Source organism: Lemur catta, chromosome 1 (genome assembly GCF_020740605.2).
Source record: "Lemur catta isolate mLemCat1 chromosome 1, mLemCat1.pri, whole genome shotgun sequence".
NCBI lineage: Eukaryota > Metazoa > Chordata > Mammalia > Primates > Lemuridae > Lemur > Lemur catta.
Genome location: NC_059128.1, coordinates 139,854,180 through 139,880,432, shown reverse-complemented (window position 1 = coordinate 139,880,432; position 26,253 = coordinate 139,854,180). Strand labels below are relative to the sequence as shown.

At 40.0% G+C, this 26,253-nt stretch overlaps 1 protein-coding gene across 1 annotated transcript in view; it reads right to left on the bottom strand.

Annotated features, from left to right (window-relative positions):
• Positions 1–5,596: 5,596 nt before the first annotated feature.
• Positions 5,597–26,253, bottom strand: part of UPF2 (UPF2 regulator of nonsense mediated mRNA decay) — a 92,127-nt gene continuing 71,470 nt past the window's right edge. The window contains exons 19-22 of the mRNA XM_045535954.1: positions 23,987–24,154; positions 14,344–14,485; positions 12,878–12,998; positions 5,597–6,881 (exon numbers count right to left, since the gene is read on the bottom strand). Coding sequence (XP_045391910.1) covers positions 6,872–6,881; positions 12,878–12,998; positions 14,344–14,485; positions 23,987–24,154 — 441 coding nt within the window. The 3' untranslated portion in view covers positions 5,597–6,871. The remainder of the gene's footprint in view (positions 6,882–12,877; positions 12,999–14,343; positions 14,486–23,986; positions 24,155–26,253) is intronic.

The window sequence follows — 26,253 nt, the reverse complement described above, 5'->3', positions numbered from 1 at the left end:
AACACAATGCTCCCTGTAACATGGAAGTTGTAGTAAACACGGGCTCCTTGATTTGAGGACCAATCCTCACACCCGCTTGTGCTAGGCACACAAGCAGGTGGCCAAAACAGGTTAAACTGAACAATTCTGCCTATTTCAAAACTGCTTCCTGCTTTGCTTCCTTTACCTATTCTCTGGCAATCCCCTCCCAAGGAAGCCCACTGAAAACCCCACCTTCAGACTCCAAAGGACTTGGGAGTATTATCCTGGCCCACTCTACTGAAAAGGTCACCGGGCCCTGGGGTTTTAAGGATGCTCCTCTCTTCCAAATGGCATCTTGGGTTCTGCCGGTTCTGACTCCCACCCATGAGGTATCTCAGAAACTATCCAACCTGGGGTGGTTTGACCTTGTCCAGGTGCATTGGAGGGCTCAGTACCCGCCATGATACTTTTTGGCTGGATGTAGGAGTCATTTAAACTGGGGACACCAGGTTTTTCTCCTTAATATTCAAATAAGCCACCAACCCTTTGTCATTGGGAGGAAAAAGGCTTACAGAAAAAAAATTAACGAGAGAGTAAAAGGTTTATGCCTGAATTTTAGTAGCGGGCGAACTCTGGGGAGATGGAGACATTATTTCTCTACCCACCAAGTACACAGAACTTGGCCCAAGCCAGATTCCCCTGCAGGGTGGCATTCCTGCTGCTGCTCAGGCACATAGCTCCGTGAGCAATCACACACAGCTGTCGGAAGTCACGTGTGTGATTTTAGCTGCCCAGGTCTGCATGTGATACTGACTGTCTGCATACCTGAGGGGTTTATGAGATCTTCAAGAAAAGAGCCTGCTTGGTCTGCTGTGCACACAACACTGTATCTGACACATAGAAGCTGTGGTCGTGATACTACTATTAATAGTTAACCTTTCTTGAGCACTTATAATACTATGTAACAGCTGCTGTGCTCAGACCCTTGTGTCCACTATTCCATTAATCCCTCATACGACCCTACTAAGTCATTCCCATTTTACAGATGGGAAAACTGAGGGTCCGAGCTCAATCGCTACCCAAGGTTGTAACAGTAGGAAGTGCTGGAGCTGGTGGTTAATACACATGTAACAAGTGGCCACCAGTGGCCAGCCTGGACCCTTCAACATTCCTCTGAATGTAGCATTTCTTACCTCCGGGCTTCAACTGAAAAACTGTTCCAGACCTGAATGCTCTCCCTAGTGGCAAGTGTGTATGAAGTCCACCCGTTCACCTCGTAGATCACAAAGCCAACAGTCCATGGCATTAGGACAATGTTCTCTGCTTGTCAGTCTAGAAATTTCCTGCCAGCGCCAACCCCAGCAGGCCTTCAGTGACCATGCCGCCATGCAGTCTGCGCACGGGGGAATGGCGACCAGTGGAACCTGCCTCCACTTTCCAAATTCCTGAGCTGGACCGGTCAAGCCAGACTAGACAAGTGAGAGCTCAGCAGCAAGGCTGAGGTCAGGTGGCGTGTGGGGCAAGTGCACATCTTGCTCTGAACGAGGTGGGTGGTGGTGGTTCAGAGCAGAGTCCCTCAAAATCCCCCGTCTGGAGGGTGAACATTTCCCAGGGAGCCCCCCTTCCTAACTTTGTGCATGGCTTGTGCTCACCTCTCCCCAGGGGCAGGCAGGCAGAAAGAGGTGCCTTTGAGAAATCAGTCAGGTCTCCCAGGAGAGGCAAAGCTGGAACTAAATCTCGAAAGACCAGGAGTGTGAGCACACTCTGGCCAGGGAAATAGCACGTGCAAAGGCGTCATAACAGCAGCAACCACTGCACCTAAGTGCGAAGCACTGCTCTAAGCACTTCATAGATATCATCACTTAACTTCACAGAATCACTCACATTTCTTAGATATCTATTTCCATGCTAGAATGTTAGTTCTTGAGAGCAGCGACTTTCCCATCTCTGTATATCCAGGGCTGAGAACAGTGCCTGGCATACAGAGTGAGGCTGGTACTTGTCAAATGAATCTTTGTCTTCCCATGGTCTCCAAGTATCCACATAAATGTTTAAAACCATACAACATAAAACCATCCAACATAAAACTAAAACCAAAGCTTTTCACTATCATATAGGAAGCCAAAGAGTAAACACATTAGCACTTGCACACGTACATGCACACACACGACAGAATTTTATATGCTTTTCCCAGTAACTATAAAATTAGAACAGCTTCCAAGAAAACAAACACTTGGGCCATAATCCAACGATTTTCAAAGTTACTCCTCCAGAAAGAAACATTCTACTGAGATAACAGAAGATAACTGAATGCCCTTTGTACTTCCAAAGGTTAAGAAAAATTCACATTTAAGAAATGCCAAAAATCGAATTTTACTCATAGCATGCTCTTTAAAATTTATATTAAATTGATTTCACCTCTATTTTACTTGTGCTCAAAACAAGACTAGGGAAGATCACTAGACTAAGATTTAATCTAAATCTTGGTGCTAGCCACACAAGGAGGAATATTTAGAGAAGTTGTATGTATAAAACATTTGAAGTTATTCAAAAAGCAAATGTAAGCGATTAAACTTACAGCTTTGTGGGAAACCTCACATCTAAAATCTACGACAATGCCAATTCTGGATAACTTGAGTGAAGTGTCCCTCCCTTACGTAGTTCATATGGCTTCTGGGAGAGCTGCCACGATTTACGGGACCCCACCTCCTGGGCCCAGGATCACTGGTCCCAGGACAGATGCTCGAGCCAAGCTGCAGCAGCAGGTCCTTGGTTGCAGAGGCCATCAAGTCTGTGTTTGCACCTGGGCAGAATACAGAACTCAGGAGTTCACAGTGAGTGTTAAGGACTGAGCTGTGTTCCCCCACTCTCTTCCCCAATTCACGTGTTGAAGTCCTAAGCCCCAGTAACTCAGTAAAATTGGTGTCCTTGTAAGCAATGAAAGAGACACCAGGGATGCCACCTACAAAAAAAGACCATGCAAGGACACAGCGAGAAAGCAGCCATCCGCAAGCCAAGGAGAGGGGCCTCAGGAGAAACCAGACCTGCTGACACCTTGATCTTGGACTTCTAGCCTCCAGAACTGTGAGATGATACATTTCTGTTGTTCAAATCTCCCCATTTGTGGTATTTTGTTATGGCAGTGGGAGCAAACTAACACAATGAGGAAGAACAAAACTGAGCAAAAGAATATGTTTTTGGGAGCTCTGACTGCATTTAGTTATTTCTAAAGCCTAGTGATAATTCTTGTGCTTGTTTTCATACTTTAGAATCCTTGTACTAATCTCCTTTGCATTTAAGCGAATTCAAATTGGGTATCTTTCATTTACAGCTAAGTAACACATCGGGCTCCAGAGAACTGAAAGCTTAACCTCTGAATATATAAAAACTTTGAAATCATTTTAGAAGAGAACCTACGAGATATTTCATCCCTGCCTTTTCCAAACAATATCTTATGTTTTTCATCAGGAAGATCATAAAGATATATGATAATGATAGGGTTGGAGTTGTTAGGAAATCTGGAGTCTTACCTCTCTCTACTTGTGGCCATCAGTTGACCCTTGAACACAGGTTTGAACTGTGCGGGTCCACCGATACCAGGATTTTCTCCCATCTCTGCCACCCCTGAGAAAGCAAGACCAACCCTTCCTCTTCCTCCACCTCCTCAGCCTAGTCAACATGAGGATGATGAGGATGAAGGCCTTTATGATGATCCATTTCCACTTAATTAGCAGTAAATATATTTTCTCTTATGATTTTCTCAACGTTTTCTTTTCTAGCTTACTGTAAGAATATAGTATATAATACATATGCAAAATCTGTGCTAACCAGCTGTTTATCAGTAAGGCTTCCGGTCAACAGTAGGCTGTTAGTAGTTAAGGTTGGAAGAAGTCAAAAGTTACATGCAGAGTTTTGACTGCAAGGGGGCGGAGGAGGGGGCACCCCTAACTCCCACATTGTTCAAAGGCCAACTGTATTTACTTCCTATAATGAAGTTAATCATATAAATCCCCAAATCATCAATTATTGATCTTACCATACTGAATGGTGTTATGTCACTGCACCTCTCAGGATGATTTTTCTGTAAAATGAGTGTTTCTTCCGATACTAATCTTCTAAGCCCTCTAGGATGAAGATCCTACTGGCTTGCTGGGCTTCTTGGGAGTTTGCTCCAAGGGGTGTTTCTCCTCTTTGGTATTTCTGGGCCTTGCTTATGGGTTTTAGTTTTTAGTTTTCTCATCTTATTCCTTGTTTGGCTCTTCTAGGTACTGTGTGCTACCTACAACCTTCCTTCTGCCTGGCTGCCGGTGTAACAGCTACATGTAGAATTATTATATGTCACAGGAAAGGGGAGAAACTGACTCTGAAACAGATCCTTAGGCTGCCCAGAGGCCTTTTCAGTCTATCAGTTCCCCAAAAGGAACGGCAGGCTCGAAGGAAGGGGGAAGTCTGGCAATCTGCTTACATCTGGTGGATCACAAGGGGAAAAAAAGAAAGAGCAAAAGACTAAGTTACAAGAATCACAAAATTTCCCAAAATTCAGGCAGCTTCTCCTCAAATTTTTTTTAAACACAAGCAAGCTTCTTGGTGGCTGACACAGACCCTATTTTACATATCGATAATCTTTTGGTCACCAGTAATCTATATTATAGTAATCTGAATGAATGAAGTTGTAAAAAAAAAATCCTATTTGGTCTACTTTCTTTATGGTTCCCAAAACATCACACCTGCTAGTGGCCTTGCCATTTCTAGATGAAAGGTGAATGAAGGTAAATTATCACTGCACAGCTAATTTTTGCATATTCTCTGCCCTGCACATGATATGTGGTATAAAGGGTGAATTCAGGATTATCCCTGGCTGCCTATAATTTAAAACCCAGAAATAATATAAAAATGACAGAACTTGTACATAATATAAAAATGACAAAACCATTTCAGACCCAACAAGAGAATAGTAAGTTTAACACAGTGTACAGGTCAGTGATGAACATGGTGACAGGGCTGGATAATAAGCTTCCCTTAAAGTGAAAGGAAGTTGTGAAACTTTTTAAAAAATAAAAGCCTATTTCTTTTCAGATGATAATGACACTCAGCTGAATTTTAGAAATTATAGCAACAGAGATTACAGTAACTACATTTGGATTGTGTAAATCATCCTTGAAATTAACACCTGGAAAGAAACGGAAAACAGTGGTTCTTAGTGTTCCTTTCTGAGTGGGCTTCTCCTGCATAGCTGGGACTACAGATGTGTGCCACACCTGGCTGCTTCACAGAGGCTGTTTGCCCACCCTGCTGCACATGCTTGGGTAGAATCACAAACGCTGCCTCAGGCTGAACCATGTTATGCCAACATTTTCCACCTTAACCAGTGTTAAGTCTGTCCTAAAAGCATTTATTCTGTTGGATCACACAGGCTACTTTTTGAATTGACCCAAAAGGTAAATTACAGCAGGGACCTAAGAATGTCATGCAAAGATGGAACCCTTAAAGTGAAAGCAACACTAACACTGAAATGCTAAAGAAATCGTCTTTGAGAATACATTATAAAGCACAAAGATGACCCTAGAAGACACTGATTTACCCATTCTATACGTTTCTGAAACCCAAACCAAATAAAACGAAACCACACCAGATCTAAATTACATCACTTTATTGCAGCATCGGCAAAGGTCAGATTTCTGAAGCTGGTGAAGATTGGGCAGCATTTCCATGTGAAATGTTACAACTTTACAAGTTTTGTTTCTTATTTAAATCTACATGCAGAAACTGAAACATGGTAAAAGAAAAAATGCAAAATAGCTAGAAAAAAAGATGTAATCAAGTTGTAGCATACAGATGTGCTCTTCAACTAAATTTACTATGCCTATTAGAAAGCAAACGAAAGACAACTATCCTAATAAATTAACAGATTGTCAGAAACAGACTAAGAACCCTCATTTCTATTTAGTGGGGGGAAACAAAACAAAACAAAACAAAAACAAAAGCAAAATAAAAGCTCTACTTGTTTCCATACTTTGTTTAGAGATAGAGGCTGTAAACCCATGAAGGTCAACAAAATATTCTGATCACTTCTTGTTGTCCTTCGTTCGTCTTCTGTGACATGCTGACTGGCACGTTTTATTTTCAATGATACTTACAATGGGCTCAACTATATCCCTTTTCTTGGACTGGTATTAGACTCGTCTAAGCCATCTGAATTAATGCTCTCTGTATACTAAAATAGTCTTCACATTTTTCTTTTACCCTAATAGGCAATTTTATTTCACTGACTCTGATGGATAAAACAGATTTTTCTCCCTCATCCCTTGTTCCTCTTGCAACAAATTCCTAAACAAAAGCCTTCCTGGTGGATTATCTGGTATTTGGATATCTTTCATCATTTTGTTGTCCTGCATGTAAGTTTTTACTAGGAGATTTTACTGCTTGCTCTATACTTTTCTACTGTAGTCCTGGAGCCCCCAAATGTATCTTCTTCCAACATGGGATGTTCAATTCAGAGACACTGTAACTCAAATCAAGTTTAAAACTCAAGTTCATTTCCCCCATACCATTACCATCACAACCGTTTCTTCTCCGGCTCAATCATCTCATCGACTCTCTTCTTGGTGTAACTGCTCAGTAGTCAAGTGAACCGTCTCATTTCTTGACTGCCATTCTCAAGAGAAGATTAACCCTCACGTGATTTCCATTGCAAAAGGCCTTTTACGCCTTGTCTGGAAGCGTCGGCTTGTTCCGGTGTTGGCAGAGGCTGGTGTTTCTGCCTCATAGCCCCAGCCTGTCCCAGGTTTAGATTCGCAACTCTCTAGACCGACATGCTGAGATGTGTCCACTGCTCTCATTCAATTGCTGGAGGACTCCACTATCCACAACATCAGATACAGGACCTAATGAAATGACACGTGCTGCTGGATCAACGTCTCCTAAAGGCACAAACAGGGCAACATTATAGAGTGCACTGCCACAGGCAAGGCTCGTGCAAGAAAGCGTCCCCTCAAACACTACCAATCACCACTAGTGACTTCTCCAAATTACAGTTGGCCCTTGGTATCCATAGGTTCCCGCAGATCAAAAATATTCAGGGAAAAAACCCAAACAATAAAATATAATACAATTTTTTAAAAAATAATATAGTATAACAACTATTTTTATAGCATTTACATTGCATTAGGTATTGTAAGTAACCTAGGGAGGATTTAAAGTATACGAGAGGATTATATAGGTTATATGCAAACACTGTGCCATTTTATATCTGGGACTTTAGCATCTGTGGGTTTTGGTATCCAGGGGGGTCTAAGAACCCATCCTCCATGGACACCGAGGGACAACTGTAGCACACATGCTCTCTACTGGACTATGACAAAACAAGCAATTCCAACAGTAATTGGAATGGACAGTGCCTGTATCTCTTCTATGACTAATTTCTAAGATGCTAAGAATTCATGGTTTGTGTTATGGCTGAGTTGTGCACCCCCAAAATTCATATGTTGAAGTCTAATTCCCAGTACCTCAGAATGTGACCTTATTTGCAAATAAGGTTGCTGCAGATATAATTAGTTAAGAAGAGGCCATACTAAGTAGGGCAGGCCCCTAATACAATATAACTGTGTTCTTATTTAAAAAGGAGAAATCAGGACACAGACATGCACACGGGGAGATGCCACGTGAAGATGAAGGCAGAGACGAGAGTGACGCACCTACAAGCCTAGGAATGCCAAGGATTGCCAGCAAACCCCAGGAGCTAGAAGGGAGGCTTGGGACAGATGCTTCCTCACAGACCTCAGAAGAAATCAACCCTGATGACTCCTGGATCTCAGATTTCCAGCCTCCAGAACTGTGAAACAATAAACTTCTGCTGTTTAAGCCGCTCAGCCTGTGGTATTTGTTACAGCAGCCGAGCAGACTAATACTGTTTGTTTTTCACAGAGCAAGTTACATTACCAAGAAACCTTCAAAGAATGAAATGCAAATATGGAAAAGTATATTTTCAGCTGGACATATCCATAAAAATTCTAGAACTGAACTGACGGGAAAAGGGTCCATAACACAATTCCAACAGAATGAAAGAGAAGATACAAGAGTTTCTCTGGAAGTCAAGACAAAGCAGCTGTCCAAAATAGAATACTTTGAATAAATGCAATGAATGATAGGAAAAAATGTTCACAATCTTTGGTAAATAAGATATATTTCCATCACTAGTTATAGTGTGGGATGCCACATGACTGACTTATGGGCAAATAATCCTTCTGAGTGATTTAAAAAGCTCAAAAAATGTTTACAATATATAGTTTACATTAAATGTGATTCTAGGAGGGACTATTTTATGACAAAACTATCACTTAACCTTACAATAATAACATAAAGAAAACATTTAATAAAAAAATGCAGACTCTCCTTGGGATGGGCTAAAAAGTGGGATTGCATACACCCTTGTCATACACCAGCAGCTCTGATGTCACCTGGGAGCGTGTTAGAAGTGAATCAGAACCTGCTTTTTCATGAGTCTAGAGGGTTAATATGTATTTTAACACGTTTGAGGACCACTGCAATAACCCCTATCAACTGGTAGCATCTAAACCATGTTATATTTGCCAAAGATGCTAAGATTTTCAACACTAGCCGAGCAGAAAACCACCTTGCTCTGAGCTACAGAAAACCCAGAGAATAGTTTCACTTAGATCAATCACTACCACTTAACTCATTTTAAGCAAAGGCCAGTAATTTGCCCAAAGGCTGAAATTTTAATTTCTCTTCTTATTTCAAGGATCCCCTGATTAGAAAATATAGAAATCATTATAATTAATGTCTGGGAAGCCTATCAAAATTGACAGGTAAGAAATACTTTAAACTACTTCAATAACCAGTTTCCAAATAAATTTTCCTTTATCTGCCATATCACATGGCCAATATTAATAACTGATTTTTTAGAAAAGCACTAGCCAGGTTAAGAATCAACTTGAAACCAGTTTCTCAGACTTCACTCACTGACTTTTCCCTCCTTTCTATAGGAATTCATCACTCCAGTGTGTTCTTATGGTTTCCAACAAAGCCATTGCTCTAAGTTCACAGATTCCTACTAAGTCTGGCCCAGGGTTAAAAATAGAAGTAAATAAAGAGGAGCCAAACCACTATGATATTCCACCCCATTAGTCTGTTCTTTCAAATGACTACATTTCTTCACTTAAAACTTAAGTTTAAAAAATGGCAAAGAACATTTGGTATTCCGAAAGGCTTGAAAACTCATGTTTACACATTTGCTTGTTCTTCTACAATGTTTTAGGAGCACTGGCTATGAACATGGCATTCATGAGACTTTCCAGAGCATCATTCTTAAGAATGATGGGCAAGTTAGGATATTTTTTTTCAAGTTACAATTTTACAAGATTTAAAACAGGTTGAGAGTCTAGCTCAAGAGTTTAGACTCTCACCAAAAAAAAAAGGGGGGGGGGGGCGCAGGGGGATAAGAGAGAAGAGCTTGGGAGCAGAAATGGAGAGAGAAAGTTTACGAAATGACTAAACGTAGATCGTAAAAAGTTCCTTTGTCCATTCACCAAATATTTACTAAACATCTGCTAGGAGCCAGGCTCCAGAGCTATGAAGGAGATCTAATGAAAAGCAAGATAAGACTCAGTCCCTGCCCTCAGTCTGTAATCTCATGGGAGACAGAGATGAGCTACCAGGTAATTAAGTAGGACAAGGTCTGTGGAAATGCAGCAAGTCATGTCAGACGTGAGTACACCAAGGCAGAACTGACAGAGGAGCAGGAATTATCCAGGGGAAAAACAGCAGACTGTCCCAAACAGAGGAGGCAAAAAGAACACACTCAGAAGAACCAAAGGCCAGCGTAGCCGGAGTAGGGGAAAGAGCAGGGCAAGGTGAAGCCAGCAGGGCAAGTACGCCCATATCACACAGGGGTTTGTTCACCGATTTGAGGAGTTTAGACTTAATCCTACAAGCCACGAGGAGCCATTGAAGGGTTCTGAGCACAAGGGCTCACATAGTTAGATATCAGATTTGCATTTTAGAAAGAACACTGGGGCTGGGTGTGGTAGCTCACGCCTATAATCCCTGCATTATGGGAGGCCAAGGTGGGAGGATCCCCGAAGCCAGGAGGTCGAGACCAGCCTGGACAATATAGTGAGACCCCATCTCTACAAAAATAAAAAATAAAAAAATTAGCTGGGTGACCGCTTGAGCCCAGGAGTTCAAGGCTACAGTGAGCTATGATCAGGCCACTGCGCGTCAGCCTGGGTGACACAGCGAAACTCTGTTTCAAGAAATAAAAAAGAAAGAAAGAAAGAACACTAGGTACAGCCGAATGAATTGGAAGGGGTTGAAATGAGACAGAGAAGTTGAGGAGGCAGGTGCACAGTCACCCACATGAGAGCGATGGTAGCCCAACCCAGGGTCTCGGCAGTGAGGGCAACTAAACAGGCAAGTGTGAGAGCCGTGTGGCAGCAGAATAAAGAGGGTTTGTTAAGTCACTAGATCTGGGAATTGAGGGAGAGGAAGGAGTCAAAAATGCAACTCCTTTCCTGTGGACGAAGGGAAAGGCAATGCTCCTGGGCTGGAGACCGGGGGAGAAAGGGGTGGAGGCACCAAGGTCTTGTCTCTGAGAGACATGGCTAGGCAGAGAGGCAAATTCAAGGTGTAGGCTGGAGATCTGGATGGGATCCAAGCCACACAGGGGTGCTGCCTCCTCCAAGAGTGGAGGAGGATGAAAGAAGAGGGCCTAGTGCTGAGCCTGAGGCGCATGACATCTACACACCTAGGGGCGAGCACAGCAAGGAGGAGAGGAGAAAGGGAGGACCAGAAGCCAGGGGAGAGAATCCATCAGGAAAACGGGGCCATGATGCCAAGTGCAACTGAGATGAGGCCACACAATGATCACATGAGGCCACAGGAGGTAGAGGGTGACCCCAGAGAAGGCAGCTTCTGTGGCAGGGTAAGCCACAGTGGGAGTGGGGAAGAAAGCAAGTGTGGCCAGTTTCTCCCAGCGGGGATTGGAGGGAGGAAAGGAGAACAGACAGTTAATAACGAACTTTGAAAAACCACTGAGTAACACTGCCAGGCAAACAAGAAAGGCACGCCTCTGTGTTCACGTGCACTTCTACTTACACATGGAAGCATATGTAAGCTCTCGCACAGGCTTCCCCGTACTCATCTTTGCTCCCGACTGCCTAAGAAATGCCTATGCCGAACATACTCTCAACCAAGGCTTTTTTAAAATAAATAAATGACTAGGGCAGAATTATCTTTCATGTGCCTCTACCTGGTCTTCCCACTGGACTACAACCTTGAGAGTAAAGACCTGTCTTCTACTTTTCATTTTCCATCGTGCAGGGCTGCACCTGGCAGGTCCTGAACGAGTATATGGAGAGGGAAGCAGATCTCACTGCAGGTGCCCCCGTGCCCCCCATAGCCCACTGGTTCTGTCACGTGCTGACATCCAAACATTTAAGACTCAGGAAAAGAAGCTATACTTGCAATATATGCACTAAGAAGGGATTAGGGATTAATAAGAATAGTAGTAGTAATAAAACAGGCTTCATTAGAGGACTTCAGTAAAGTTGGGAAAATTAAAAGTAACCTAATATCTTGTTATGCCTAATTAGACAGATCTGTATATCATTTCTAACTTAGACTTTTTAAAAAAATTCTACTCATCAGATGTTAAAAAACACATCTTCAAACTGTTATGACAAACCAATTTTCTAAATTACAATTTGATTAAAGTTATTTGAACAAATAGTTAAAAGAAAAATGTTGTTAGGAACACACAAACATGTTCAGTGAGTAAAAGACTAGTGTCCACATTTTCCACAATCCTACCCACCCCCTAGTCCACTCCCTTCTATAGCTCTTCCCTGCTCCCAACAACCAAGTGACATTTTTGGCTCTGCAGATCCTCAGTGTAAACACCAGTCACCCGAGTGAGGTAAAGTAAGGGCAGCAGATGCCACTGTCACTTTTAACTCAATCATAAAATAGAAAACTGAGTTAATGATATGGGTCTCTAAATCATGTCCCCAAAAAACATTTTATTTTTTTCTGTTTTTGAGACAGGGTCTTGCTCTGTCACCCAGGCTACAGTGCAGTGGTGTCACCATAGTTCACTGCAATCTCAAATCCCTGGGCTCAAGTGATCCTCCTGCCTCAGCCTCCCGAGTAGCTGGGACTACAGACATGCGTCACCACATTTGGCTAATTTTTCTATTTTTAGTAGAGACGGGGTCTCACTCTTGCTCAGGTTGGTCTCAAACTCCTGAGCTCAAGTGATCCTCCTGCCTTGGCCTCCCAGCATGCTAAGATTACAGGCATGAGTGACTGGCCCACCAAAAAACTTTAAATAATTTACCCTTAAAAAAAGATAAGTTTTATTAGAGAACATCTTCAATGTGGAATTCTTTATAGAGTTTTAATTTTCTCACATTAAATAATTCCAGTGTAATTTTAAGTGGAACTGCCATGGATTCCATCAGGAAATTTTATATATTTTTTTTTTTTAAAAAAGCTCATAAGAAACTCTACCCATATGCTGCAAAGTTTAGTTTTTATAAACATTGATACTAATTAACTCTGACCTGAGAAATTCTAAATTCTAACACAAAGCCTACGATTTCTCTAAAACTCACCTATAACTAGTCCTTTCCATTAAGGCAAAAGAGAAAATACAAAGAAGTCCACTCAGAGAGAGTGAAAGACAAGATCTGGGTGAAACAGATGACTTCTTAAAAAACAGCTATAACTACCATATCAAACAGATTCTTTTCCTCAGATACCTACCACTAAAAGACTTCTCTATTTTGCTAATAATTAGGCCTTTATCAATAAGTATAATCCAGAATGCTCTAATTTTTTCATATGGACATCATAAAAAATAAATAGCTAAGGAGGAAATAAGTCAAGGCTGTTTTACCTCCCACCAGTCTTAAAGATTAGATCTGCATTAGGTGCTCCCTTTGGATGTTGGTAACGAGGCCGCCGCTCACGATTGGTGTTTGCTGGAGCTGGGCGTTGTGCAAGAGACTGCAGCATTTCTGTAACCAGGAGCAAAAAAGAAAGTGCTGTTAACTCTTGTAAATGTACTCCCCTGTGAAGCAAACAAAATGTTGGCTAGATCAGTCCTGTCAGGTAGCTAAGGAAAAATAACCATTATACGGACCAAAATGATTAAGTTCTGAAAGAGCAAATCAGAGATGAGATTTTTTTAATACCCAAGGTTCCCTTTACTATGGCTGTGGCCACCACATTGGTGTGTCTTCTTCTGAGGCAGTGAAACAGCCCACGAGGCAAGATTGTACAGCAGCTAAGAGAGCAGTGTGTGGAGCGAGACTACACTGGCTAAAATCCAAGCTCTGCCACTTACTAGCTATGGCACTTTAGGGTCAGTTTCCCTCAATGTAAAATGCAGGTAACAACAACATTTATCTCATAAAATTGTTGAGAGGATTACAAGCTATGAAAAAGTATATAAAACAGTGTCTGGCTACGGTAAGCACTTAGTAAGTATTAGCCATTATTATTAAGAATGCTGGATATTATTAACTGCGAATTGGGAGAGAAGATTCTAGAAGTGCAATTAAGATAAAAAACCACAAATATTTACACATACTCTCTTGCACAAATAGCAGTTTGTTCAATATAATCCCATATAAACAACTATGTTATGGCTCTAAAATCTGGATACCACAGGAATGCCAAAAGGCTGGCTGAGGAGGTGTCCATGGACTCTGTGTGTAAGGTTCCAATTGACCCAAAAATGCTGGTTTAATTGTATAAAACTAAAATCCTAATTTGAGTATTTCCCCAAATCTTAAGGAACATGGGGATCCTAAAGACCAAGCCTCCAAATAGACAAAATGAGATAAACACAGTTGCACACTGCATATCAGCATTTGGTCAAGGGTGGCCTGCACACACAACAGCCTGCTACGTACCACACAGCCTAGGTACACAGTGGCTATATCACCTAGGCCTGTGCAAGCACACTCTATGGTGTCTGCACGATGACAAAACGGCCTAACTACACATTTCTCAGAACATTCTTCTATTGTTAAGTGACACATGTTAAATCAATTTGCTCACAACTGGCCGGTAATGTGAGGTAATTAAAAATTGGCTATCATCTCCCTTGCAAACACAGCTAGCTAGCAGTATATAATCTAACAGATTTACGGAGTTAGTAAAATAGGATACAAATTGTATTATTGTTATTTTACAAATAAGTGAGAGAAATATGTAGAATGGAATTTAAAAAAACAACTTCTCCACATAAATACATACAACTATGACATGAAAAGGTGAGAAAAAACAACTCTGATACTCTATATTTAAAACATTCAAACAGTGGCAAAATTTTCTGCTTCTCTTGTGATTTCATACCTTGATAATCTTCTTGTTCTTGCCGTTCATTGATATCTAGTGTGAGCTTTTTCATTCTCATCCTCTCTTCTTGTTCTGCCTGTTGTTGGTTCCAGTGATTTGCAGCAAGTTGGGAAGACATGGGTACATTAAGGATCTTAAACTGAGGGAAAAAATAACAAAGGAATCACAAATAGCTTGAGAAAATTGAGAGAAAGAAAAAAAAGAGACTCCAAATAATATAGCAAGTATAATTAAATGAGTTCATAAAAACAATAACGCCTTTACTTTACTATGATCAGCACCATGTAAGCACACACCTAAGAACAGATACTAGGATTACTCTACCAGAGACAAAACCCATTGGGACTGCATGGCGACTGAAAGGCCACCAAGTTCAACCGCCATAAAAAACAGACGTTCCTCTCTGCAGCACCCTATTTGGAAGCACATATTTAGCAACAGGGGACAACTTTTCAACCTGTAGACCCTGTCACATATGGATAACTGTCAGAAAGGCTTTCTACAGCAAACTGTCACCTGCATCCTTTTTGTTTCTATCACCCTCCTGAACTGTACAGAGCAAATCCAGCCCATCATCCTCGGCATTACTAGCCCTTCCTATTTCTGAGGACAGCTGTGATGCTGGGAAGGAGGCAGTGTTAACCAACTGACCCAGAGAGACTTAGTTCTGTTATGGGGAGAGCGTGAGTCTTTATCTAGGAAGGCTTCTGGTTTTAGCAAGATGGTCTCCATTTAGTACTGCTCATGGAAACAAACCTAAATGGCACCTATGAATTTATGGGTCATGGCTCCCTGAAAAATGTTAAAGCAAGCGATGGTACCATCTAAGCATGAAACGGAGGTATTTCACAACCTAATTTTCTCTGCTGTCTGATAGCCTGCATCTATTACTCTGGCCAAAAAGCATGTCTGCTGTGGAAAGGAAGGATCTGGGGAGATGTGCTCAAGACCCCAGACCTTTGTCTGTTTGATCTGTGCCTTCTGTATGCTGGCATCCTTTCTTGGTATTCTCTCTCATGATGTGCTGCAGTTAGTGTTTTCCTTAAAATGTAATTCCCAGAACACTAAACACACTAGGCCCAATACACTAAAATGAAAAATATTAAGTATGGGTGAGAAAATATCTACAAACCCAACTAACTACATTTCATATTTGTGACAAAAGATAATTAAGTATCTCGTGTATCAAAATAAAAATATATTAAGGTAGTCCACCTAGCTACCAGCCTAGTAAACTCACCCTTCTCCCCAGGGAACTTGGCTTGAGAGAACTTGCACTCAGTGATCTACTACTGACTCCCTGTAAACTATCACTTCTTTTTAAAAAGCTCAAAGGTTAAAAAAAACTTTAGTGAGGTACACTTGACCTACAGTAAGCAGAACATATTTAAAATGTTTAATTTGATAAGTTTTGCTATATGTTACATATCAGAGAAAACCTCTCCACAATGGAGATGGTGAGCATTTATCTGTCACCTCCAACCTTTGTAAACATCTTTCTCTACCTCTATCCCCAGGCACCCATGGATCTGCTTTTTGTCGCTGATTGGTGCACATTTTCTTTCTCTCTTTTTTTAAGAGATGGGGTCTTGCTAAGTTGCCCAGGTTGGCCTTGAACTTGAACTACTGGGCTCAAGCAATCCTCCTGCCTCAGCTTCCTCTGTAGCTAGGATTATAGGCTAGCTAGTCCGCACTTTCTAAATTTTTATATAAATTGAATCACACAATGTGTACTTTTTTTGGTCTAGCTTCTTTTGCCTGGCATAATAATTTGAGATGCATTCATGTTGTATGCATCCGTAGCTTGTTCCTTTTTATTGCAGGTGTATTATGCTGTATTAATATACCATATATCCATTCACCTACAGGTAACATTTGGGTTGTTTCTAGTTTGGGGTTATTACAAATACAGTTGTACAACCATGTATAAATCTTTATGTGGACATAGGTTTTCATAGATCTGAAACAAAAAATGCTAGGAATGGAACAGCTGGGAATATCTGGTATGTTTTACTTTTTAGGACCTGCCTGTTTTCCAAAGTGGCTGCACCATTTTACATTACACTAGCAGTGTTATGAGAGTTCCGGTTCCTTCACATCCTTTGAAAACCTGGTATGGTCAGTCTTTGAAATTGTAGCATTCTAATGAGTACATACTGATATTTCATTTGATTTTAATTTTCATTTTCCTAACTTAAACCATCTGTTTTAAAACTCAATCTAGAATTATGCTAAAAGTAGACATTGAGTTTATTAGACTACATAGTTTTCAGAATGTATTTTTTGCTTGCTTTTGAAAAAGGCAATATTTGTCCACTATGAATCTTTTGTTCCATTCTGAAAGACTTTTTATAAATTTTAATGATAACTATTCTACATTACAAATGTAAGTTCTTTCAGTCCTCCAGGATATAATTTGTTTATGCCTGAAGACTGGGACACATTTAAAGTAGATAATTCCTTCTGAAATTATTTAATTTTATCCAATTTTTAATCTACCCATTCTGATAGAAACCTTTCTTCTTGATTAAGGGGACTATGAATAGTTATTTTTTCCATCTCTCTACACAAGCATTGGGATTACCTTTCTTTGTTCTTATGGCTCCAAAAATAGCCTTTTAAAAAAGTACCTCCTAGGCTGGGCACAGGGGTTCATGCCTATAATCCCAACCCTTTGAGAGGCTGAGGTGGGAGGATTGCTTGAGGCCAGGAGTTCAGGACAAGCCTGGGCAACATAGCAAGACCTCGTCTCTATAAAAGAGTGAAAAAATTAGCCAGGTATGGGGGCACACGCCTGTAGTCCCAGCTACTCAGGAGGCTGAGGCAGGTGGATGGCTAGAGCCCAGGAGTCTGAGGTTGTAATGAGCTATGTTGATGCCACTGCACTCTAGTCTGGGCAACAGAGAGAGACCCTGTCTCCAAAAAAAAAAAAAAACAAAAAAGTACCTCCTAATCCTCTTGAGCCACATCTTCTGTAAAAATTGCCAGCTGTGGGCTGTCTATTTCTAAATTCTAGCGTATATGGTCTGATGATGGCCAATTTTTCCTTCTTCCACAATTATGAATTCTATGGTATCTTTTTCTCTGCCCCTTCCCCACGTTTCCTTCCATTTCCACATTACAATCACTTCTTTCATGAAATAAATACTTGCCAGGCAGTGCTGCAAAGAAATGGAGAACACAGATTTTCGGAGTCAGGCAGATTAAGCTCACATCTCAGCCCTATCATTTATTAGTATGACCTAGCAAATTCCTTAAGAGCTCTCTGTCTTTTTCTCATCTGTAAAATGAGGATATCAATACTATATTTTACGGTTGTTCTGAAAATTAAATGAGATAAAATATGTAAAGTGCCTAGCAATGTGGTTACTCTAAAATATTACATATTAGGAATATATTTAAGTAATTTCAAAAGCTTGGAATTAACAGCCTTCCTCATTGCTTCCTATACATTCTAAAAATAAAACTTTTAACAAAATAAAGTCCTAAGACAATTTTTAAAAATCACCTTCTTAGCAGAGTGAGATTTACAACCAGTAGTCAGAAAACAGAAATTCTTAATTACATCTGTATACCTGTCCTTATGCCTGTTTTGTAATCTGTATCAGGAATGTTATTTATATCACACAGGACCTGCCCCAACTGTTTATTTCCACTAATAAAACCAACTGAAACAAAATTAAATAAATTGGCCATGATTCCCTGCAATAAACCTTTTATTTTTCAAAATTCAGGAAGACAAAGAGTAAGTAAATGATAAAGTCCAGCTCAAAATGAATTTTCTGCTAAACTCCTTACATGCCTCTAAGGTGTGAAACAAGAATCTCATAACAAACTTACTCTTCCTAAACACTTAAGTTACTGGGAGACATCACAGTAAATCATGGTGAAATTCTTTACTTTCAGCACTACTCATGTGGAAAGCATCCCGTTGCACCTGTATTTCCAAACCCAGGTGCTAAGAACTATTGGTAGAGAAAAGCTCCATTAAATACGCATTGTAAAGTTTGGCCAAATTATTATGACACCTGGGAGAGACTTCAAGTACTACAGAAAAAGATTGCCACTTTCTTTTTAAAAAATGAGAATAACATCCCGAACGAGAACTTGAAGCTATGCAATTTTCTAATCTTCCCTTAATGGATCATGAAAAGTAGGCAGTAGCATTATATAAAAGGTACAGATACTCAAAGAAGTATCTATCAGTATGAAATCAACAAAGACAGAGCTATTATACATAAAGCAATACATTCATTTTAAAAGATATGATTGTATATAAAACAATAATTATGTCTGTATTACATTAAGAATTCAATACATTTTAGCTATTATTATCCTTCTTATTATCTTTATCAAAGGTGGGAATTCCTGGGCAATGTTGAGTATTTTCTCAGCAAAATATGAAATATCTATTAGGCTTTGAAAATGACAGCTAAATTTTAAGTCATTTTCTGTCCCAAGTATTAAATAAGATGCCTTATTTGAGATGGCACGGGTAAAGAAAGAGGTAAAAGTCTGAGTTTGTTCATGTAAATTACAGACTCTAGCATTAGAATCCTCTAAATGAGCTGGCTGGTTTTCCTCTCAGTCTTAAATACTATTGAATTTACGCAAATACAGAAGACTGGTACACTACTGTTCCACAAAACACTTAAGCAAAGCAGCCCAAAAGGAAATCACTTAGGCCAGGTGCAGTGGCTCATGCCTGTAATCCTAGCACTCAGGGAGGTCAAGGCAGGAGGACTGCTTGAGCTCAGGAGTTTGAGACCAGCCTGAGCAATAGGGAGACCCCATTTCTACTAAAAATAGAAAAATTAGCCAGGCACGGTGGCACATGCCTATAGTCCCAACTACTTGGGAGGCTGAGGTAGGATAATCGCTTCAGCTCAGGAGTTTGAAGTTGCAGTGAGCTACAATGACACCCCTGTACTCCACCTGGGGCAACAGAGCAAGACTCTGTCTGGAAAAGGAAAAAAAAAGAAAAAAAAGAAATGTAGTTAGATAATTTCTTTGATCATCATGCAATTGGAAGCTGCAATTCTAAGATGTTTTTGTTAAAACATTTAAAACACCCAAAAGTAAATAGGGTGGCCATTTTTTCCCTGTATTAGCTTCCTGATGATAAAATTTGAATCCATAATTCAGTAATGAGTCTCATGAAGATGGTACCAATCATACAAATAAAAGAATACATAAAACAGTATATAAAAAATTTCTTAATGAATGTGATCAAAAAAGGTGAAACTTATAGGCTTTCTATTGATTTATAAGACTAACAATTTCTTCACTTAGGTCTTCTAAAGGGAAACAATTATACAAAAGATGAACAAACACATATTTTATGACCTCTGAAACAAGATTTATAAAAAGAAAAGTTCTCAAGTATTATGTGCTTAAAAGGAACAGAAAATAGACAATAATAAATACAGAGAGATGAAGACACAAATTTACTGATGCTACCTTTGCCAAAAGCCTTTACTATAATGCTGCTAAGATACTACTGAAAGAGAGACACTACTTTATAGCAAATTAGATGATAAAAAGACTGAAGTTACTGAAACTAAATTTCCTGGAACATGATAAAGCAACAAAGGTGATTTAGGCTGTATTTTACAGCTACTACATGACTGTAGATAAAATTAAATATATATCTATATGTATACATATATAATCTCAAATTACCAAGATAGATAAGTGTTACTACTCTAGTCAAAACATATCATAAATCATAATTTCTTATAAATATTAACTGCAAAAAAAGTTTCGTTTTTTTTGTTTTCTTTTTCTTTTTTTTCTTTTGAGACAGAGTCTCTCTTTGTCGCCCAGGCTAGAGTGCCGTGGCATCAGCCAGCTCACAGCAAACTCAAACTCCTGGGCTCAAGCAATCCTCCTGCCTCAGCCTCCCGAGTAGCTGGGACTACATGGCACCACGCCCAGCTAATTTTTTCTATTTTTAGTAAAAACAGGGTCTCACTCTTGCTCAGGCTGGTCTCGAACTCCTGACCTCAAGCGATCCTCCCGCCTCAGCCTCCCAGAGTGCTAGGATTACAGGTGTGAGCCACCACGCCCGCTGCCCCCAAAAAAGACTTGACTCCAAGTATTAGACTATAATATATTATATATTTGTTTAATCAAAAAGCTCTTTAAAATTTTACAACAGTTCTATTACATTAAAGCTTTTGTTTTAATGATCAAAATATTTTATTTCAATTCATTATTCTAATTCATAAATATTTAAATCTAGAAAGAAACAAATTACGAAAAGCATTATCCTTTTCTTTCCCTTCAACTACTCACTTCATTGGCACAAATATTTTTTTTTTCCTAATGACAACAGAAAGTTATTTCTAAGCACAAATTTGGTGCACAAAGAGATCTTTCACTTAACTAAAGATTCCTATAAGGCAACACATTTCACATTTGTAGAAAAACCGTTGCACCAGAAGGGCCAACACCCAAAAGCCAAATAAAGAAATAAAAATCAGAACAAAATATACTTTCTTTTTCAGACCACAAAATACCAGTGATGTTTCTTCAAATAATGTTCCTAAAATTGAAGATTTTCCAAAATTCCAAATAAAGTTTAGAAGAGTTGAAAATTTACTTAATAACCAAGTATGCTGAGCTCTCATTTCATGTGTACTAATATTTTTAAAGCTCAATAAATATATATCTTTAAAAATTAAACTAAATTTCACACTTAAAAAAATTAGGACTTCAAACCCTTCACTTTGCATAAAGTTATATAAGATACAGATGCAGTTTATAATCTATCTACTTTGAACCAAAAATATCCTTCTAAAATATAAACACATAGCCTTATTTTGATCCACAAAATTTAGAAGTTCAAATTGCTGAAGTGAATTTCTTTTTCAAAGCACAAAAGTTTTTTAAGGCAGGCTTTGATTTAATTTATTTTCGATGCCCACATGTTCTATAAGGATGTACAAGTAATGATTTCTCATGTGTACTTCACAAAGGGGAGGGAGAAAGAAGAAAACTGATTATTTACTGTTGTGTAATTTAATCTTCAAAGAAAGATATTCCTGAGCCCCCTTTTTAGTTAACAAAAAACAAGGCCCAAGAAGTGTGCTGATGTGATGCCGTCATTCAGTGGCTGTGCAGGGACAGAAACTGGAGTTGCCATGCGCTGCCCCTTGCAGTTAAAACACCAGACGTGATGGCTTTGTACATGTGTGTATGCCTTAAAACTTTAGAGCTTTATTACGTTTTGAAACTTTATGTGCCAAGAAAAGCTAGTGTTGAGGTCTCAGGGAGGGAACTAAGAGCTTTTAAAGAAAAAGAGAATAAAGGAAATAGAAAAATCTAGTCAGAGAACTAAGTAGTCCCTAGAAAAGAAAAGCAAAGACTCTGGGATTTGTGAATCCTGGCAACAGTGATGAATCAGTAGTTCCAGGTGCTCTGAGAGCAGTCTTGGCAAAGGTCTTAATACAACACCAAGTTTAGGGTCCTGACAAAAAAGACAAGCTCTCATTTTCCCCAGAGACAGAGAGTGGAGGATGGGGGCACTGAGGGAGTACCAGAGCCCAAACCTGGTCTAAGGAGTAGGTGCAGGGTGGGACTTCCCTGAAAGCCCAACAAGGCCTGGCTGGAACCTAGGCTAGAGGCAAGGCCCAGTGATGGCACTGTGTCTGAGGAAGACACAGCAATGCCCTGGACACATCAAGGTTAACTTTCAATAACATGAGTCATGACATAGTCTTTGCCAGCCCTATGCTTCAAGATTCTACTGGTATACAGATGGCAGCTCAAGGTTGACTTGCATTACAGCAAAATAATGGCATGCTGTACAACTCTGATCCCTGTGTATAAGCAAGAAATTATCTAACAAAAGCAGAGATAAAAATTAATTTAGGCATCATCTCCTTGTGGCTGTCCTGGTGGGGAAGGGACAGAATATCCCTTCCATGTCAGATGACATCCCCTTGGCAGGGACCCTCTCTAAATCAGTAGTCTCCCCCTCGCCGCACGCCCTTTTTCTGTCTCCTCTCCTCTCATGGCACTTCCTTCCCCTTCATGGCCTCTTCCCCAACCAGACAGTACGTATTATATATTTCTTTACTGTCTGCCTCCCAGCACCAGATGAAAGCTCCCAGAGGGGGGACTCTGGCTGATTGCTGTTATATTTTGTCTATAGAAGTGCCTGGTACGTACCAGGTAAACAATAATTGTTTGTAAAATGACTATGCGTATGAATGAGGGAACTGTGGTAGCTATTATATTTAATATATTTTTTTTTTTTTTTTTGAGACAGAGTCTTACTCTGTTGCCTGGACTAGAGTGCCGTGGCATCAGCAACCTTGCTCACAGCAACCTCAGAGTCCTGGGCTCAGGCAATCCTCCTGCCTCAGCCTCCCGAGTAGCTGGGACTACAGGCACGTGCCACCATGCCCAGCTAATTTTTCTATATATATTTTTAGCTGTCCGTATAATTTCTTTCTATGTTTAGTAGAGACAGGGTCTCGCTCTTGCTCAGGCTGGTCTCGAACTCCTGAGCTCAAACAATCCGCCTGCCTCATCCTCCCAGAGTGCTAGGATTACAGGCGTGAGCCACCGCGCCCGGCCTATATTTAATAAAATTTAACATCCCTCCTCCCAAAACGTAATTTCCTTTTTTTTTTTTAAGAGACAGGGTCTTGCTCTGTTGTCCAGGCTGGAGTGCAGTGGCTCAATCATAGCTCACTGTAAACTTGAACTCCAGGGCTCAAGCGATCCTCCCACCTTGGCCTTCCAAGGTGCTTGGATTATAGACATATGCCACCACAATTGGCCACATTCTATTAATTCTAAGATGCATCATTATTTTACCTATCAATAAAACAACAAAAAAATGCTGTCAATTATCATGAGATTCCATCAACTCTTAGAAGCAGCTGGATTTCAGAAATGTTAAAATGGGAGAAAATTTAACCGAAATGATGCCATATCCTAGAGTTGAGTCTGACAGCCGGCCTTCATTTTCTTCATATCACATTTCACTATCTGCAAACACGTGTTTGTCTCTCTTAGCAGGATCTAAGTTCCAGGAGAGCAGGGGCTTTATCTTGTTCATCAGTGTAGCCTCAGGACCTAGACTAGGACCTGGCACATAGTAGATGCTCAATGCATACCTGACAAATGAATGTATGAATCCCTAAAGTAACAGCTCAGACGTGGGGGAAACAGTTCTAGGGACCACATGTAAGACAAGGGAAAGAAGAGAGAAAATGCACAGTGAGAACAGAGGAGAAGGACTAGGGGTCAAATAACAGTGATTTTCAAGAGAAATCCTGGAACTGGGCATTCACTGGAGCTGTGTTGGTCACTGTCCTCCTTTCCTTCCCCACCCTGAGCTTGCTTATGTCATCTTCCCACTGAAAGTCAAGGTATTTATATATTCTTACCAATATACATGAACTTAACATTTAAATATCTTTTTCACTTATCCATTCAGTAGAAGTCAGATGTGCCTTCTAGATATATAAGGGATAAAATAAAAGTATTTCTAACACCCAACACTTTAAAACCTTCTCTTTTCCCCTTGTAGGCAAAACATAATTTAAAACCTACCACATCAAGTTACTCCTTACACTTGATAACTAACAATCAATTGTAAACATGCAGCAGACAAGTTTCTTACCTGCTGTTTATTGCCTTTTCTTGTTAACATGACAAATGGCATCGTGTCTGCAGACTCTGCCTCTCCTTCCCCACCACCCAGCGGGGGCCCTTTCCTCAGCTGGCTTTTGAGATGCAAAGGAATAGCAACATCAAGTTGGTGCACTTTAACAGATTCGCCACTTCGTTGCTTAAAGACAGAAATGTAAAAGTATATGAACATTCTAGGATACATATGTAAACTGTAAACAATTCATTCAGTGCTGTATTTCTTAAAACACCACAGTCACAAGAGCCAGAGTACTGTTTCTGAAATGCAGGTGAGACCAGGGGGCATTTCTCCCCCCAGCTAACACCTCAACATAAGACTTGGTCCTGTTCACTGCTCCAGCCTCTCCCAAGCCCACAATGCTGCAGGTGCTACTGAATCTCCCTGTTCCAAAAACACACTGTGCCCTCCTATATCATCCTCATAGCCCATATCTTCCTTCATTACCCCCAGCAGGTATCACAATGGCCTGTCCTCTGACTCCCCACCAGAGGGGTGGGCTTGCCACTGTACTCCCTTGACCCAGGCTCCCCAGCAGAGCTTCACACACAGCGGGCACTCAGGAAGTATTCACGAGTGATTGGAACCTATAACCATTCAGATTAATTTCTTGGTTGGTGGTATCAATTATTTTTAACATTTACACTGAACTTTTCAACCAATTAATTAAATGAAACTTTCCTGAGGACTTACCATGTATTATAGGCTTAGACATAGTAATATTAAAAAGACATAATCTCTACCCTCAAAGAGCTCATAAACTTGCCAAGACAGACATATAAATAAATTATGATACATCTGAGGTACACATCACCTATGCAGATGGAGTGACTGACTGTGCCCAGCTGGGAGTAGGTGGGCACTGAGATTTCATGAAAGGCTGAACAGAAATGGGCCACTCGAGAATGTTAAAGAAGTCACATGACTTCTTCCAAGCAGATGGTAAAGAGCATTTGGGGGATATGGAGGGAATTTAGCAGGGGAAGAACAGGTGCAAAAGCAAGGACATGAACCAGTATCCTGCATTTAGGGAACTGGAAATAACTGTCTACGTCTGATGAATGGAGCAGGAAAGAGGGGAGCGTCGAATATGGTTCCTCAAAGCCAGGCAAGCAACGCTGAAAGGCCCTGAAGGTTTTGAAATTGCCCTACCACCATTTAAATAGTCTTTTGATATAGGTCTCATATATTCAAGAGATTTGCAAATCAAGCCAAGTGGTTTATGGTTTTTGCTTTTTAAGCTCGAATTTTTAGAATCCGCTTGAAGTCCTCATAGGTTTATAGGTTTATAAAGACTTTTTACTGTTACTGAAAATTTGAAAGGACTGTATTAGATGAATCTTGATTGTTTTTTGCTGATTATAAAATTAACATTCTCTTCATAAAATATTTAAATACAAAAATGTATTAATTAATGTATCCATACTAATTCCTCCAGCTACCTCTCTTCCCTACCCCAAGATGCAACAACTGTTAACAATGGAGGACGTTCTTATTAAAATACACATATAAACACAATCAACCACTAAGCATATTGTTCTATACTAAATATATTATTTTTTTTCTGTTTAATCCTATATTTTGGGCATCTTTCTATTTGCGTATACACAGAGCTGATTACATGGATATGCTCCTGTTATTTAATTGGTCCCTTATTGATAGACAAATAGGATTTTTTTCCTATTACAAACAATGAGACATCTTTGTGTATTTCGCTTTATAAAGAGAATTATTAACTAGAGGTACCTTTTTAGATCAAATGGCACACCCATTTGACAGGTTTACTAAATTTCCCTCCATAAAAGCTGGACTGATTCACCTTTACCAAATACAGATGTTTACCCACAGAGAACCACACTGGTAATTATCACTGTGTAAACCTTAGTATCTGATGGTCTGAAAAATGGGAAAAGCTCATGTTAATTTAAATATATTTTGATTACTAGTGAGCTCTGCAATGACTTTGCCTATTATCAGGCAAAAAAAAAAAAATACTGGGTCATTCATATTTTCTCATTGGTTTGCTATAGTCCTTAGTTGTATAGACTATAATAAATATTATTTTCCTGGTCTGTCATTTCTTCAAGTTTCTTATGGCATTCTGTGCTAGAGGACAATATACAGCAAAATGACTGGGCACAGATTCTACCACTACTAGCCATGTGGCCTCAAGAAAGTTTGTCTCTCCAAGTCTGTTTCTTTACCCACGAAATGGGAACACCAACAGCATCTGACAGCAC